General features: G+C 35.2%; 1 protein-coding gene across 2 annotated transcripts; it reads left to right on the forward strand.

The window, feature by feature from the left end:
* The first annotated feature begins 3,985 nt into the window (after positions 1-3,985).
* On the forward strand, positions 3,986-14,506 carry LOC126690602 (protein CELLULOSE SYNTHASE INTERACTIVE 1). 2 transcript variants are annotated; one of them, XM_050385824.1, is made up of 8 exons: positions 3,986-4,157; positions 4,591-4,759; positions 5,384-5,457; positions 6,261-9,318; positions 9,525-12,069; positions 12,697-13,151; positions 13,653-13,769; positions 13,895-14,506. In XM_050385824.1, exons 2-8 carry the CDS (start codon positions 4,757-4,759, stop codon positions 14,033-14,035), a joined length of 6,393 nt encoding a protein of 2,130 aa, XP_050241781.1. In that variant the 5' UTR covers positions 3,986-4,157; positions 4,591-4,756; the 3' UTR covers positions 14,036-14,506. The 2 variants fall into 2 exon arrangements, with proteins under 2 accessions (XP_050241781.1, XP_050241782.1); XM_050385825.1 differs by lacking the exon at positions 3,986-4,157 and adding an exon at positions 4,169-4,476.
* The last annotated feature ends 4,356 nt before the right edge of the window (positions 14,507-18,862 follow it).

Here is an 18,862-nt window from a genome sequence, read left to right on the forward strand (position 1 = left end):
AACTTGTAACAACCTGCCAATTAGAATTTATTGTGAACTTAGTACTTCTTTAAATTTTATTACATAAATATTAGAAAATGAAAATGATGTATGAGGCTATGAGCTTTTAAACACAAAATAATTAAAATATCTAAAATTTGTTTCTTATATCATTTATGTAAGTTGTAACGTAAGTCATATTTATTATCACATCAATAATTTAATTTAATTTTCTATAATAAAATTAGTATTAATTTTAACTTAACAACCACACTTAGAGCATTTGCCAAAAGCAATAATTCTAGTGTTTTCTGAAGAAAAAAAATTAATGAATTATGGAATTTATCCTTATTAGGTGTATCTCACTGTCTAGACTCTAGAGCACTGTTAGACTTTCATGAATAAAAAATTACATATATATATACTCTCAGCCAACTAAGAGAGAGAGAGAGAGATACACATGGGCAGATTCTAGGTTAGTAGGCTTGGCTCACCTCTTTTTCTAACATTCGAAGCCTTCAATACCGTTCTCCTTCGGTTCCAAAACACTTTGACAGTGACACCAAAAGTACAAAAATGTTGAAATCTCTACTTTTTCATTGCTTGCATGACACATGTTACTAATAAAGTCTTCAAGGAGAATTTCCTTTAAAAAAAAATTAAATTAAAATAATTCAAGGGGAAATACTTCTCTTATTTTTTAAACAAATTGAAAACTTCATGGGTGGTAGAAAATCATTTATTAAAAATAAACTAATATTGTTTTCATATATACTAAAAAGCATAAGTGTGTGTTTGGTTTCAAATTAAAAAGTCAGTTTATTTTACTATTCAACTTATTTTTGTTACTATTCATAGCCCCACTACACTTTTTAATACTATTCGTAAATCCTACTTTACTATTTCATCTAATTTTTACATTTATCTACAAGATTTTTAGCAAAAGAATTTCAATTTCAGCAAAATAAACGAATCCTAAAAAAATAACATTATCAACCAGACTTCTTTCAATTATTATTATTATTTTTCGTCAATGGCCTTCTGGCCTGTTACCAATCTGCTTTTATAGTTATTTATGGTCAGGAAAAAAAAAAGTATTATTAATTATGATTGTTATTATTATCTTTTCTTCATGACAAAGGTATATAAGTTTTCTTTTTGTTGTTGAGAGAAATAAAGGAATATATAAGGTTTTTTTTTTTTTTTTTTTTGGTAAACAGGAATATATAAGGTTTATACTTTATAGCTCGTCTTATCATATATGGCTTTTAAATTCTAAAGTACTCACGTGACTTTTTTCATTAGTTACCAAATTTAGTCAAGCAACTTTTTAATCCAATGATCTTATAATTTTTCTTTTCTTTTCTCTTAATTATTTATTAAATATCTTTAAGTCTGATTCATAGTACATTTGGGATTTGTGTGTTTTTTTTTTTTTTCATTAATTTTTTTTAAATAAACCTTTCTTGAAAAGAAGAAGAAGAAGGAGATACAGTATGCCATTATAAGGTCTTCCACCCTTTTTTAAAAAAATATTCTTTTACCTTTTACTTTTTTTACAATGTTTAATATTTGTACTCTTCTTGAAAAGAAAAATGAGAAATCAATGATCTGAAAAATAGATTGTTCAAAGAACCAAAAAAATTAAGAGTTCTAATATTTTAAAGTCAGACCAAGGTTTAATCGGATGTTGGACCATGATGGTGTTATAAATATTTAAAGAATATGCAAGTCCCACGTTGTAAAAGCAAATGAATAAAAATTGCAAGTTTCGTATTATAGGAAGGAAGTAGCTAGGAGCCATATAACTCAATGGTATTACTTGGTCTCTTTTATAAGGAGAACCATGATTCAAATTCTCATCCCCCACTTGTTGTGAGTCTTGTGACAATTAAATTATCAAGAAATAAAAAATTTTGAATGAAGTAATATGTTACGATTTTTCCAATATAAATAAGGGAGAGACTTTAACAATAAATGTTATAGGTTCCACACTAAAAAAAGAAATGAACTTATTTTTTCTCTATAAGATAACATGAATTTTTGTGTGTTAATAGCTTTATAACTCAACTGATAATTTTTGGTGTTTTCAACAAAAACCTCCAAGGTACAAACACCCCCCCCCCCCCCACCACCTCCAACTATTGAATTATACACACACATATAAACTAATAAACTCTTTTCAAGGAGCATTGAATGTATGTGCTAGTTTTTATTGGAGCCTTGCATTTTAAGTTAAATAAATAACTTAGTACATTTATTCTTATAATAATAATTATAATAAAAATAATAAATATGAATTTTATAAATAAATAAAAAGGGTCAAGCAAATTTGAAGAAATTAACCGGTCAAAAGTTCAATGAAAATATTTACCATTTTCTAAAAATTTAGTTATTCATATCTTATTTAAAAAAAGTGTAAACACAAAGTTAATTTCTTTTATCACTAAAACAACAATTAAGTTAAGAAGTAACTAAATATTTATTTATTTATTCCCAAAAAAAAATTCACTAGAACAATTTGCATACTTTACTGAATAACATTCTTACCAGGTTTTTTTTTTTTTTGAAAGATTTGACAAAAATACAAAAAAAAGACCATTAATAATATTCAATATGTTGGATTTTTAATATGAATCTAATTATTGCTATATTTTAAAGTTATGGTTCTTGTTAACAAATGTCTTAAAGACACAAATTAAATATTAATAAATACTCAATTATGAGTTATAATGCACATTTTATAAGGAAAACTATACACTTGTTAATGATTTATTGACTTATACACATAAATTTATTGTGGTTACGTGTGTTTTTTTGGATATATGTGTACAATTTGACTTTAGGGCATTTAATAAAGCATTTAATGCACCACACATTGCATTTAGGGCATTCATTAACAATTATTATTTTTTAAATATATCCATGCATATACTTCTAATTATTTATTTATTATATACAGCACACTAACAATTCCATTAATTTATATTTATAATGTTGACTCAATCAATAATTTGGCTATAACATACTTTATTGCTTTGACCAAGCCATTTTAATTGTGTTTCCCTCAAAACTCTTATTTTTGGTATAGGCGGGAATTGAATATCAAATCTCTTATTCAACTATAATAGATTTTAACAATTGAGCTAATTTGAATTCACTTATTTACGAAGAGTTTGTATTTTCAAGTGGAATACAACTTAGGTCCAGTGTATCTATGCATTGGATCAAAGCTTAACCTGTTCAAGTATGTGAATAATGGTGTTAGGATTTTAGCCTAGAGGACAACATTGAAACCAAAATTAATTTTCTATAAATTTTAATCAATATTAATAAAAAAGAAACAAATTTTTTTTGAAAATTATCATACCCATTTAATTCATTATAGAATTATATCTACATGAGATTGTCCCTTAACCCATAAATTTTGAAAAATTAACCATTGTTTATACATGGGTTGGAAATTTTATCAAGTACATGTAATATTCTACATGTGTAATCCCATATACATGTAATAAGAAGATATATATATAACCATGGCATAAGAGCACCTTTTTCTTTGATTTATTGATTAAGTCTTTTTTTTTTTTTTTTGGGTTTATTTGCCTTATTAAGGTGGGTATAACTCTTTGAAATTTTATTTTTCCAAAAAAAAAAATTCAGTTATATAACTTAACCTTTTTTCAAAAAAAAAAAAAAAAAATATATATATATATATATAATGAAGAAAATGGAGGTTGGCGAACTCAACTTTACCGTTGCTACTTTTACGACTTATTACAGAACCTCATATTTAAAAAAAAAAAAAAACGAAAGAAGAAAAAGAAGGAAACGTTAGATTTACGGCGAGAGAGTAAAGCCAAAGGCAAAGCTAAGCCAAACCCACCAAGCTTAGCGGCGCAACTCTCAGCTCTTCAAATTTGTCGGTGGTCCTGACCTGACCCGTGTGTGAGTGTGTCTGTGATCACCTCTCTCTCTCTCTCTCTCTCTCTCTCTCAAACTCAGTATCTACGTAAAAGCTGGTTTACATAACCAAACCAAAAGAGAGAAAAGATAATTAAAAAAAAAAAAAGCTCAAATTTATCAAAATCTCTTCTCTTCTCTTCTACGAAACCCGCAGATGCATCATCAAACAGCTTCCACATTTCTCACTCTCTGAACTCTCAACTCTCAACAAGGTCTGCCCCTCTCTCTCTCTAGATTTTTTGTATGCATTGGTGGTGAAGATCGTAAATTCCTCGAAATCCGAGGTCCAATCTGTTAGGCTCTCCAAAAAAATTTCCAATAACCAAAAATAAACTCACTCAGTCACTCTCTCTCTCTCTCTCTCCCATTTTTTTCGTTCTCATTTTTTGATTCTTCATTGACTCACAAAATCACTGAAAGTCTTCACTCTTCGATTCTCTTCACCACACTCGATCTACACTGATTGGATCTATATTGTACTCAGCACAATTCAGCTTCACCACCCAATTTTACTGTGTTTTTCACATTTTGGTACTATTAGCTTTTTCTATAATCTGATCTGGTATTTGATTTGATAGTGTTAAGTGTTAGAATTTCACATTTGGAATTTATTTATTTATTTATTTATTTTGTGTGTGTGATCAGGAAGCTGATTTTTTGATGCATTGACTGGGTCTTCATAGATCTGGAGGGTTCTGAGTTTTGATTTGATTTGCTTTTCCTTTGGATTGAACCGTAGAAGAAGAAGCTGGCGACGACACTGGCTTGGAGGTACGCTGCCAGCAATGGCAGCGGCCTCGCTGCTAATGACATGGTACTTGTTCGAATCTCCTCTCTTTTTCGTGTGCTTCATTCTATTGTTTATGAATCAAGCAGTGCCAATTGTGTGAAATTGAGTGAGGAATTAGTACACATGAATTGAATGTTTGAATGTGATCCTTTGTTGACTTAAAGTGAGATATGGTGGATCTCATTAGCTGCATTATTTATTATTTCTTGATTGAAGTTTTGATCGGTGTAGTTGGTCTATAACGGGCGTGGTTGGCGATTCGGGTATCTAAAATGCATTTTTGGTAATTATATGAAAGATTTTAAAGATTAGGGGACAGAATTGGCAGATGGTTTTTTAGAATGGAGGATTTTGTTTTCTCTGTGTTACCATTAATGGGATTTGTTTACTTAATGAAATCTTTTTTTGGCATGAGAAAAAACCCGCATTTGTTTCTATTATGAACTTGGAACTTATTCTATTTTGGGAGTATGCTGTGGTTGATCTGTTTCGGTTGAAACTCTATTTTCCAATGGATTCTTAAATTTCCATTTCAATTTTGTATCGTTTTCATTTAAATTTGGAATGGTTTTCTGCTGTTACCGTCAATTGAATGGTGTATAGATATGTCATACTTATTGTTCTTCGCTTTAATTGTTATGATTGCAGGAAAGAAATGGGGATGCAAAAGTTCAAGATTCGGAGCCTCCAACCCCACATTCTGTTGTAAAAATCGGTTTGAGGTTAGTTCGGATTTTTCTGCAAAAATTGTGTTTTTTTATTAAAATTTTTTATTCTGCAGTCTATAACATTTAGGCATTTAGCCACTTTATAGCTGAGCTGCTAGTAGTACTAGAGTAAGCTTATGATTTCCGGTTCCAACTTTATCAAGTTAATACTATTGGAGAGCCATTTCAATGGCATTAACCTTGATTTAAGTGCTTAATCACTTCAAAGAAGCAGACTAGCATAAAAATTATTGAGTTGAGTAGTAATTGTCAATTATTTCTGGACTAGGAGATACTTTATTTTTTCTTAGACAATGTGAACTTCTCTGTTATTTCATTGCTTGATTTCACTTTAGTAAGTGACTCCATTGTCATTGTTATTATTATATATGTAAAACAACTTAGTTTGTTCTTCTGGAAGCTGTAAAAAAATTATTACTCTTCCAAATTACATTCAACTCAGATCCTTGCCTTACTGCTCAATTTAGGGCATTTGGCATTTGCTTATGATCCGGGCTGTTTCTCCCTCGATGATGAAGCTTATAGATTTATCTTTTTGTTTTTTGGCCCCTTGATCAACCTCATAGTTCTGACAACTCATGACATTCCTTAATTGTGCAATCATTTAACTTTTCTTCCCCTTCCCCCCCCCCCCCCCCCCCCCAACAAAAAAAAAAAAAATCCCTTAGAAACACTGTAGATTATTGAGCTTTTTAATACATTCCCAATTTTTAGATCATTGCTAAGAGAGGTAACTTTTACCATTCAATCAAATGACGATTCTAGCTGAAGTATCTTGCATTCTTAATCACTTGCAGAGACCGTAGTAGTAGCATGGAGGATCCAGATGGGACGTTAGCAAGTGTTGCCCAATGCATTGAGCAGCTGCGTCAAAGTTCCTCATCTATACAGGAGAAAGAGTATTCCTTGAGACAGTTGCTGGAACTTATCGATACACGTGAAAATGCTTTCAGTGCCGTTGGATCTCACTCTCAGGCTGTTCCAGTACTTGTTTCTCTTCTCCGATCAGGTTCACTCGGAGTGAAGATACAGGCTGCAACTGTTTTAGGCTCTCTATGTAAGGAGAATGAGCTACGGGTAAAAGTCTTGCTTGGAGGATGCATTCCGCCATTGCTTGGCCTACTCAAGTCCAGCTCAGCAGAGGGTCAAGTTGCATCTGCAAAGACTATTTATGCTGTTTCTCAAGGTGGTGCTAGGGATCATGTTGGATCGAAAATTTTTTCAACAGAAGGAGTTGTTCCAGTGCTCTGGGAGCAGCTATCAAATGGGCTCAAGACTGGAAATGTAGTTGATAGCTTATTGACTGGAGCATTAAAGAACCTTTCTAGCAGCACTGAAGGATTCTGGACTGCAACAGTTCAAGCTGGAGGAGTGGATATACTTGTGAAGTTGCTGACAACAGGGAAGTCGAGCACCCAAGCAAATGTGTGCTTTCTTCTTGCATGTATGATGATGGAGGATGCATCTGTTTGTACTAAAGTGTTGGCCGCAGAGGCTACAAAACATCTCCTCAAGCTATTAGGACCTGGTAATGAAGCTCCTGTTAGAGCAGAAGCTGCAGGTGCTATTAAAGCTCTTTCAGCCCAATGCAAAGAAGCAAGGCGGGAGGTAGCTAATTCCAATGGTATTCCTGCTCTTATAAATGCTACCATTGCTCCTTCCAAAGAATTCATGCAGGGGGAGTATGCCCAAGCGTTGCAGGAGCATGCTATGTGTGCTTTAGCAAACATCTCTGGTGGTTTGTCATATGTCATCTCAAGCCTTGGTCAAAGCCTTGAATCATGCACTTCACCTGCCCAAACTGCGGACACATTAGGGGCTTTAGCTTCGGCTCTGATGATATATGATAGTAAAGCAGAATCTACGAGAGCATCAGATCCTCTGGTTATTGAACAGACTCTGCTTAAGCAGTTCAAACCCAACTTACCTTTTCTTGTGCAGGAGCGTACAATAGAAGCCCTAGCCAGTTTGTATGGGAATGCCATACTCTCAATTAAACTAGCAAATTCTGATGCAAAACGGTTGCTTGTTGGTTTGATCACAATGGCAACCAATGAAGTGCAGGATGAGCTTATGAAAGCCCTTCTCACACTTTGCAACAATGAAGGCAGTCTGTGGCGTGCACTTAAAGGCCGTGAGGGAGTCCAGCTGTTGATATCTCTTCTTGGGCTATCATCAGAACAACAGCAAGAATGTGCAGTTGCATTACTTTGCCTTCTATCTAACGAAAATGATGAAAGTAAATGGGCTATCACTGCTGCTGGTGGCATACCTCCACTTGTCCAAATTCTAGAGACTGGGTCTGCAAAAGCCAAGGAAGATTCGGCAGCAATCCTTAGAAACCTATGCAATCATAGTGAAGATATACGTGCTTGTGTTGAAAGTGCTGATGCTGTTCCGGCATTGTTATGGCTACTGAAGAATGGAAGCCCCAATGGGAAGGAAATTGCTGCAAAGACTTTGAATCATTTAATCCACAAATCTGATACTGCAACTATCAGCCAGCTCACTGCATTATTAACTAGTGATCTACCTGAATCTAAATTTTATGTTTTGGATGCCTTAAGAAGCATGCTTTCTGTGGTCCCCCTCAATGATATATTGCGCGAAGGTAGTGCTGCTAATGATGCAATTGAGACAATGATAAAAATCTTGGGCTCAACTAAGGAAGAGACTCAGGCTAAGTCTGCATCGGCTCTAGCTGGAATTTTTGAAACTAGGAAAGACCTGCGTGAAAGTAGCATAGCTGTTAAAACTCTTTGGTCAGCCATGAAACTGCTTAATGTTGAATCTGAAAACATCCTGGTAGAGTCCTCACATTGTCTTGCTGCAATATTTCTTTCAATCAAAGAGAACCGGGATGTTGCAGCTGTTGCCAGAGATGCACTGTCTCCCTTAGTTGTGCTTGCTAACTCTACAGTTTTGGAAGTTGCTGAGCAAGCAACATGTGCTCTGGCAAATCTAATTTTGGATATTGAGATATCAGAGAATGCTGTTCCTGAAGAAATTATTTTGCCTGCTACTAGGGTTTTGCGTGAAGGAACAGTTTCTGGAAAGGCACATGCAGCTGCAGCAATTGCTCGTCTGCTCCATTCTCGCCGAATTGATCATGCCTTAACTGACTGTGTGAATCGTGCTGGAACGGTTCTTGCAATAGTTTCCTTTCTGGAATCTGCTATAGGTGAATCAGTTGTCACATCAGAGGCACTAGATGCACTTGCTATACTGTCCAGGTCAGAGGGAGCTAGCGGGCATATAAAACCTGCATGGGCAGTTTTAGCTGAATTCCCAAAAAGCATTACCCCAATAGTTTTATCTATTGCTGATGCAACACCATTGTTGCAGGATAAAGCTATTGAAATATTGTCTCGGCTTTGCCGAGATCAGTCCGTTGTTTTAGGAGAAGCAGTTGCCTGTGCCTCTCGATGTATATCATCAACTGCTAGAAGGGTGATCAGTTCTACAAACCCAAAGGTCCAAATTGGAGGAGCTGCACTTCTTATCTGTGCTGCAACAGTTAATCACCAAAGAGTGGTGGAGGATCTTAATGAATCACACCTCTGTTCCCATCTTATTCAGTCTCTAGTTGCAATGCTTCGTTCAGGAGAGACTTCTTTGGGAAATCAGGGTGACGATGACAAGGAATCCATTAGCATTTATAGGTGTACTAAAGAAGAAGGCAGGAATGGTGAATCCAGTACAGGAACAGCAATCATATCTGGTGAGAACTTAGCTATATGGCTACTTTCTGTTCTTGCCTGCCATGATGGAAAGAGTAAAAGTGTGATTATGGAGGCTGGAGCAATTGATGTCATCACTGATAGAATCTCAGATTGTTTCTTTCAGTATACTCAGGTAATTAACTTTCTTGTTCTTCTATAAGAAAAAGGAGAAAAAATGACGCATCTAATTGGTGAAATCTGAAAATTGCATATAAGGTCGTTAGTAGTATGACATTATTCTCTATCCATCTGTTTACTCATGCTTGCTATAGTGAGATCTAATGGTCATTTTTTTAACCTCTTATTTGGCCTTGGTTTGCTCCATGATAATCTATGCAGAATGATTTTAAGGAAGATAGCAGCATCTGGGTTTGTGCTCTACTTCTAGCAATTTTATTTCTAGATCGAGATATCATACGAGCACATGCAACCATGAAATGTATACCAGTACTTGCAAATTTGTTGAAGTCAGAAGAGTCGGCAAACAGATATTTTGCTGCTCAAGCAATGGCCAGTTTAGTGTGTAATGGTAGCAGAGGGACTCTCCTGTCTGTTGCAAATTCTGGGGCAGCAGGTGGGCTTATTTCCTTACTTGGTTGTGCAGATGCTGACATATCTGATCTTCTGGAAATGTCAGAGGAGTTTGATTTGGTGCGATATCCGGAACAAGTTGCTCTTGAGAGATTGTTCAGAGTTGATGACATAAGAGGTGGTGCTACTTCCCGGAAAGCAATACCTGCCCTTGTTGATTTGCTTAAACCAATTCCAGATCGTCCCGGAGCACCATTTCTAGCACTTGGGATCCTGACTCAGCTGGCAAAAGACTGTGCCCCAAATAAGATTGTCATGGTAGAATCAGGAGCTTTGGAAGCTCTGACCAAGTATCTTTCGCTTGGGCCACAAGATGCAACTGAGGAGGCTGCTACTGATCTGTTAGGGATCCTATTCAGCAGTGCTGAAATACGGAGACATGAAGCTGCATTTGGTGCTGTTAGTCAACTTGTAGCGGTTTTACGTTTAGGTGGAAGAGGTGCAAGGTACAGTGCTGCGAAAGCTTTGGAGAGCCTATTTTCTGCTGACCATATTAGGAATGCAGAAACTGCCCGACAAGCTGTTCAACCCTTGGTGGAGATTCTCAATACTGGTTTCGAGAGGGAGCAGCATGCTGCTATTGCCGCATTGGTTAGATTATTGAGTGAAAACCCATCAAGAGCCCTTGCTGTTGCAGATGTTGAAATGAATGCAGTGGATGTCCTTTGCAGGATCCTTTCGTCCAATTGCTCAATGGAACTAAAAGGGGATGCTGCTGAATTGTGTGGTGTTCTTTTTGGAAATACAAGAATCAGGTCTACCATGGCTGCAGCACGCTGTGTTGAGCCTCTGGTTTCTCTCCTTGTAACTGAGTTCAGTCCTGCTCAGAATTCAGTTGTCCGTGCATTGGATAAACTTGTTGATGATGAGCAACTGGCAGAACTAGTTGCTGCACATGGTGCAGTTATTCCTCTTGTTGGCCTTCTCTTTGGTAAGAATTACATGCTTCATGAGGCTATTTCTAGAGCTCTTGTGAAGTTAGGGAAAGACAGGCCTGCTTGTAAGATGGAAATGGTAAAAGCTGGAGTAATTGAGAGCATACTTGATATCCTTCATGAAGCACCAGATTTTCTGTCTGCTGCCTTTGCTGAGCTGCTCCGAATATTGACTAATAATGCTAGCATTGCAAAAGGACCATCTGCTGCAAAAGTGGTTGAGCCCCTTTTCCTGTTGCTGACAAGGCCAGAATTTGGGCCTGATGGGCAGCACAGTGCACTACAGGTTCTTGTCAATATTTTAGAGCATCCACAATGTCGTGCTGACTATAGACTGACCTCTCACCGAGCAATTGAACCACTTATCCCTTTACTTGATTCTCCGGCTTCAGCAGTGCAACAGTTGGCAGCTGAGCTTCTATCCCATCTACTCTTGGAGGAACATCTTCAGAGGGATTCAGTGACACAGCAAGTAATTGGTCCCCTCATACGAGTTCTTGGTTCTGGTATACACATATTGCAGCAGAGAGCTGTAAAGGCTCTTGTAAGTCTGGCGCTTACATGGCCAAATGAGATTGCAAAAGAGGGTGGTGTCGCTGAAATTTCTAAAGTGATATTGCAAGCTGATCCTTCACTTCCTCATGCTTTGTGGGAATCTGCTGCTTCTGTTTTATCAAGTATTCTGCAATTTAGTTCTGAATTTTATTTGGAAGTGCCTGTTGCTGTGTTGGTAAGGTTGCTTCGTTCTGGGTCAGAGGGCACAGTAATTGGTGCATTGAATGCCCTTCTGGTGTTGGAAAGTGATGATGCAACCACAGCTGAAGCAATGGCTGAAAGTGGTGCCATAGAGGCTCTTTTGGAACTTCTAAGATGCCATCAGTGTGAAGAAATTGCTGCTAGACTGTTGGAAGTATTGTTGAACAATGTGAAGATCAGAGAAACAAAAGCTACTAAATCTGCCATCGTACCATTGTCCCAGTACCTCTTGGATCCACAAACCCAAGCTCAGCAAGCAAGGTTACTGGCAACTTTGGCCCTTGGTGATCTATTCCAGAATGAGAGTCTTGCTCGAAGTACTGATGCTGTTTCAGCTTGCCGTGCCCTTGTAAATGTGCTTGAAGAACAACCTACAGAAGAAATGAAAGTTGTAGCTATATGTGCATTGCAAAACCTTGTGATGTACAGTCGGTCGAACAGAAGAGCAGTTGCTGAGGCTGGTGGTGTACAGGTTGTACTGGATCTTATTGGTTCAAGCGATCCAGATACATCTGTTCAGGCTGCAATGTTTGTTAAACTTCTCTTCTCAAATAATACTATTCAAGAGTATGCTTCCAGTGAAACAGTCAGAGCTATAACTGGTGAGTTCTCTTTATTCTCATTGCAGAATTTGCTGAGTATTTAATTGTTATGAAGAGCATTTATGTCCAAAAATTATGACAGAAGTGATTACAGTTTATTATGTTCTTGCAGAAAATGCAAAATAATAGTATGTTACTTTTCTAATGGTAGATGTCAAGTTGAGTTGCACTTGAACAAGAGCATTTTCTGAGTAGAATATGCAAAAATAAAATAAAATAACTTCTAATGATCACTTTCAAGCTGACTAGCACTTGAAGAAAGAAATGTGAATGGTAGGCTATTAGTGTTAACACAACTCCCCCCCCCCCACACACAAAAAAAAATAATAATAATCTGAGCAAAATGAATATTAGTTTTATCTATATACAATTTTTTAAAGTTGGCTGAAAATTCTTGAAAGGACTGATGACTCACAAATAAGGCATACAGTGAAAGTAGGCTGATATGGACCAATGACTAACTTCAGATAAAATGTGCTATTTCTTTTTAAGATTGAATTATTAAGTTATTGGTGTCAGCTGTGACTTGGGTGTCTTTGTCATGGAGGCGAATATTCTATCTTTCTTTCCCTTTTCTTTTTCTATTTTTTGGGTGTTTGGTCTGAAATGATTACTTTGACCTTGCAGCTGCTATTGAAAAAGATTTATGGGCCACTGGAACTGTGAATGAGGAGTATCTGAAAGCTCTAAATTCTCTCTTCAGCAACTTCCCTCGTTTGAGAGCCACTGAGCCTGCAACACTTAGCATTCCCCATCTGGTTACATCCCTCAAGACAGGCTCAGAGGCAACTCAAGAAGCTGCCCTGGATGCACTTTTTCTTCTTAGGCAAGCTTGGTCAGCATGCCCAGCTGAAGTTTCTAGAGCTCAATCAATAGCTGCTGCAGATGCAATCCCCTTACTGCAATACCTTATCCAGTCTGGCCCACCTCGGTTTCAGGAGAAGGCAGAATTTCTGTTGCAGTGTTTGCCAGGGACATTAGTGGTGATAATCAAACGTGGCAACAATATGAAGCAATCAGTGGGAAATCCAAGTGTTTTTTGTAAGCTTACACTTGGCAACACTCCACCTAGGCAAACCAAGGTAACATACTTTTATATACTTTCATACAATGATATTTTGGTCAACATCTTTTTCCTTGGGTGCCTTCTCTTGATTACATAAGTCACTTAATGGTACAAATACAAAATTACAAGAAATTGAATGTGAGACTCCAGGCTTGATTACATAAGTCACTTAATTTCTTGGCTAAATTATGTACAAAAATTTCAGAAAAGTGCATTTTTGACCCGTTCTATCAAAGGAAGGCTAATTATCTTCATTGGTTTTGCTACTGTGCTTTATATGATATAATGTATAAAAAAATTTATCTCTGGTCTTTGGGGTTTCAAATTTTGAGATTCCAAATGTGGGTATAGAAGGTCAACATTGCACTGAGCAAAGATGTATTTAATGAGATCTGTTTTAATCGTCAACTTTACAATTTGGTCACAGGTTAATTTTTTTGTTGCCTCAACTTCTGGTATATTTGGCTGCTCTTATCAAATTACTGCTTGCAAATTCTCATAACTGTGAATTTATCAGGTGGTTTCAACTGGCCCAAATCCAGAGTGGGATGAGAGCTTTTCATGGTCCTTTGAGAGCCCTCCAAAAGGCCAGAAGCTGCATATTTCTTGCAAGAACAAGAGCAAAATGGGGAAGGTAAAATTAGATGAAAAGTGAATACCAGAATATATATATATATATATGGAAACTTTATTCACTCATATTACTTCCAATTTTCCTTTAATTGTATCTTAATCCAGTCTTTTCTTATCCAATGACAGAGTTCATTTGGAAAAGTAACGATCCAGATCGATCGGGTTGTGATGCTGGGAGCAGTTGCTGGTGAATACACTCTGTTGCCAGAAAGCAAAAGTGGGCCGGCACGGAATTTAGAAATAGAATTCCAATGGTCTAACAAGTAAGACCCATTACTGAAGTAATTAGTAATCTGCTGCAAGTTGAATTTTTAGGAAAAATATGTTCAGAGGGTTTTTTTTTTTTTTTTTTTTTTTGGGTTATTTATCATGTCGTGTATATAGTTTCCCTGAGATTTTGATTTTCATCAACAGTCTTAAAGAATAGTCATTTGTCAATGTATTCTTTTGTAAACCTTATCTTACATTTCCTGGGATGGACATTACAGGCAGAAGGATTAAGCTTTCCTCATACTTTCTGTATTGAGTTTTTTTTGTTTTTGTTTTTGTTTTTGTTGTTGTTGTCAACTCAGAGGGTAATAAGAGGTTGGTTCTGGTTTTGGATCTGTACATCTTATTGATTGTATTCCTTAATTTTATCATTTGATTGTAAAATAAATAGCGGAGACATGTTGTAATGTTGTATGTCTTGTAAACATATCATATTTTGAAATGTCTTGTAAACATCTTTTTACTTCATTGATGTCGAAAGCCTATCTTTTCCTGGAAAGATATGAGTGATTGCAGATTAAGGGAAAGAACTTTTCCAACCGCGAAAATGTTGTATGTGTGTATTCTTGATTCATGGTTGATAAATATTTTTATTAATCTTCCTTAGTTGTTGGGGATCCATAGTAGACTTAAATTTTTAGACTAACAATTCGAAGCTCAAAGTTATAATCACTATTATCCTATTGCGAGGGAGTCAAACAGCGTATGAATGCTAGATTTAAAATGTTTTACACTTTTCTATCTATCACTTTAATTGAGGATTCCAGGGTAGTGTGCTTCATCGATGTGTTTTTCTTTCCCCTTGCAATAATTGGGTGGGAAGGGAAGATTTGAAACTAAAGTTCAACCTATTGTGAGAATTGGGTAACGATTCCTAGTGAGCAATGCTAACTTTAAGCATTTGCATAAGTTCATGCAAAAATTCATATTTATTTTAACATAAAAATCTTCTATTTTCTATTTTATCTAATAAAACATCTACATCATAATTATTTTTCTTAGACTATATTTTATTAAAATATTTTTTCTTTATCAATGTTTTTTCTCTCTCTCTCTCTCATATATATATATATGAGTAAATAACTATTAAAAAATAGATTGAATTATTCACATGAATTGATGTGGGTGATTTTTTTGAATTATATGTTCAAAATTTATCACTTATGCTATTACACTTCGATTAATGTGAGGGCTATCTTTTGACTTCCTATGGATTTTGTCCAGCATCAGAAAAAATAAAATACATTGAGGCCTTTAATGTATTCCATGTGCATATAACTTTTGATTTTGAGCAATACTAGAACTACATAATTCTGCACAACTTTGACCTCAACTCATCAAATAACAAATTGTAATTAAAATTGTATAAAATTATGTGGTCTTCACATTTTTCATACCAGCATTTTTCCATTTTCGTCAATAATGTTACTACTCTTTAAAAAAGGAACATAAATACATAGTAAAATCAAACAAATGATTTCAGGTAATAAAATTAAAAAAAAAAACAATTTTTGAAATTGGAAAAAAAAAAAATCATTCTTTAGTATAAATAAGGTCATCAAAATAAAATCCTACAAAAAAGAACGGATAAGGTTAAAAAAAAAAAAAAAAAACTATTCCACCTTTCTTGTCATCAAAGAAGATGCGTCACACAAACTACTTAATACAAAAGAATAAAGATGTGATCGAGAAGGGCAATCATCTATGGGATTCAATAAAAAGTAAAAAGTAGCAATCATTTGTGGAGCCCTAAATGAGCATTTACCACCAGAATGGATTAAACCATTATTATTAATTTTTGTTTTTTTCAGGGGTTTGTGGATGGAGTTGGGATAAAGGGTATAGAGGGCGGTGATAGGTTGCTTTCCGCCCCACTAGCTTGGCAGAAAATAAGAGGCTAATCTCTCCTAGGCTTAAGACACGGACCAGTGGCTGTCTCGTCTCACGACAAGCAGTCACTGTCTCAAGCTTTGCTCACATGGGTCCTTCTACTTTTGCAGACAATAATTCCATTTCCATGCGTCAAATCAAATCATCATACTACTGCTTCTACTACATACGTCCACCCAATCTCACCTGCTTCTTTCTCTTCGGATTAGGTTTTTTTTATTTAATTTCCTTTTTTTAAAATATATTTTTTAAGTTTCATTTAAAAAAGATTTTAATAATGTATGTCCTACGGGTACACAATAATTTTCATTTTTTGAAAAAATTTTCTCGGGAATTGAAAAAGTATTGACAATTTTTTTAATTCTCGAGAAAATAATTCTAAAAATGGATTACTTAGGGTACACATTAACCGGACACTTTAAAAAAAAATACAAATCTTGTTTTGTTAACTTGCGTGATGGTCACTTCATAAATGTAAACACTTGTGGAGTATAGAAGTAAAGGTCGGAGTTTAAATTTTCAAGAAGGAGTTTTACACACATAAATATTTAGATTAAATTAGAGTAGAATTTATATCTTATATTAAAAAAAATAAAAAACACTTTCGTAAATAAATTTTCAATAAAAATTAATCAAAATGTATACAATATTTGTAAAAACCAAACGATATTAGCTCTCTTATTTAGTCCCCCCACCGAAAAAAGAAAAAAGAAAAGAAAAGAAAATCGATAATTGAAGGAGATAGATTCGAATATGGATAACATATTATTTGAAAATACTAGAAAAATGTGTTAAATAATTGAGTTACAATGCGTTTGACACACAATTAGTATTTAGTATGCCATTACTTTAAGTCTTTTTCATTAATTTGTTATAACTCCTAAATTATACTGTTTTAAATATAATTTTCTCTTTATTTTTAAAGAGAACCAGTGGACTAACTCACATTTGGGAGGGCCAAGCTCCTATTTTTATAAGTTAAATCTTTAATTTTTTTTTAATAATTATATATCATAAAAGGATTTAAAAAATTTTATTGAGTAGTTATGCTCTCGTGTCCAACTCATGTCCAAGACAGCTTGCATAAATGGAAGATTAGATAATCTACGGGTATGGTGTCAGCCTTATCTTCTTCGATACTTAAATCAACACTTAGGGTCCATTTGATTGGGGGATGGAAAAGTGAGTGGATAGAAAATGGTTGTGATGTAGATATAAAATATTTTAGTTTTCCCTCATGTGTGTTTGGTTGAGACATGGAAAAGTTGAGGAGTAAAAATCTCTTTTGTTTAGTTAAGGAAAAAAAAAAAAAACAATAAAACAAAAGAGGATAGAAAATCATGTTTGTATAAATTTACCTTTATGTCCATATTACATAAAAAAAAATATTAATAATTTTGAAAAAAAGAGTTAAAAAACAAATCTAAATGTTTAACCTTGAAAAAGAAAAAAAAGGGGGGGGGGGGGGGAACCATCATGAAAGAGGGAGAGGGACGTACAGGTAATTTGGGGTGAAAAACACCAAAACACTCTCTTCATGAAAAGTAAGCATGGGGAGAAAACAATTCTCTCCCCCAAAATCACTTTGTTTAACCAAATACACATTCTCACCATTTTCTCTCCCTCTAGTTTTCACTCCAACTAAACAGAATTTTATCATATTTGTTTTTGTGGTAAAGAAGTAATTTATGAGTTTCCCCCCCCCCCCCCCTTTATTGCTTGGTTTTAGAGTTGGTAGCTTATATTGACTTGCTTGATTTTCTTTGTCTTTTTTATCATTACATGGTTAAGGTTTGAGCATGTACTTATTGTGCATTCACGAGATTTTAGGACACATACTTCGAGGTGGTTTAGAGTTAGAGCTTATGGTTGTTACCTTGTAAATTTAGCTATCACGTTTCAAGAACTATGCTTAAATGATAAAGATGGATAATTATTAGGTACTCCTAGAACACATTGACGTTATCACTACGCTCCGAGAGCCTTTAATAATTACTTGATAAGAAAATCTGATATCAATTGTCCAACCTTTTAGTTCATCCTTGTTGGGTGATGTTGTCTATCTTCTATGATGATAAGGGTGTTCACGTTGAATAGATTCAAAGTATGACACATAAGGAAGCCGACGGCTCCTCTGAGCTCGTCGGCTTCCCATAAGCGGATGGGACCAAAAGCAACGACACCACAAAAAGATGATGGTCCCATGATACCCGATGGTTGTCTCTATGAAGCTGACAGGAAGTTTCAGACGAAGCAAGAAACCGACGGGTCCAACGTGGTTTGTCTTGGTCTCCATGAATATCTGTGCAAGGAAATACCTTGCATCACACGACTAACCCTAATCAAAGGAATCTACAAGGAAAGGATCCTGCAAAATGCGTGTATTAACGAGGATCTTCCCTACAAGGAAAAATCTTCTTTGCCAAGAAACAAATGTCAGCTCCACGCTACAATAAAACCCCAAAACCCTCACAAATCAAAGTACGTGTAATTCTCCCAACTCTGGCACTTTAGAGTTGTAGAAATTATCTATAATTTAACTTTCGGAGGGTATTTGGCCGGTACCATACTGGTAATCTTTGCAAAGTCTTCTTTGTTTCAGTTTTGCAGGTTTTATCTAAAGCATGTGAGGACTGTGCGGCTCACTGACGATTTTTGGCATCATCATATGACATAGCACATTAGGACTCTAGGAGGAGGAGCTCATCCTATCACTTTTGATTCCATTGTTTGTGTAGAAAAAAAAGTTGGATAGTGTTAGAATCGGATTTTTTGACTAAATACCAGACGAATTGTAGTGTGTGTTTGGATATTGATTATAAGCTATATTATTGCTTATTTTTCATATTATTTGCAGGTCCTATGCGAGTTACTTATTTTATTTAATTTTTACCTTTATTTACTGTATTTTTAGCAAAAAGATAGATAAAATGT

The sequence above is a fragment of the Quercus robur genome, chromosome 6, assembly GCF_932294415.1.
Source record: "Quercus robur chromosome 6, dhQueRobu3.1, whole genome shotgun sequence".
NCBI classification, from domain to species: domain Eukaryota; kingdom Viridiplantae; phylum Streptophyta; class Magnoliopsida; order Fagales; family Fagaceae; genus Quercus; species Quercus robur.

Bases quoted from the DNA above. Each gene is read 5' to 3' on its own strand.
- LOC126690602 (XM_050385824.1), top strand. The intron at 9,319-9,524 runs GTAATTAACTTT...TAATCTATGCAG, and splicing joins GTTTCTTTCAGTATACTCAG to AATGATTTTAAGGAAGATAG. The intron at 12,070-12,696 runs GTGAGTTCTCTT...TTGACCTTGCAG, and splicing joins AACAGTCAGAGCTATAACTG to CTGCTATTGAAAAAGATTTA.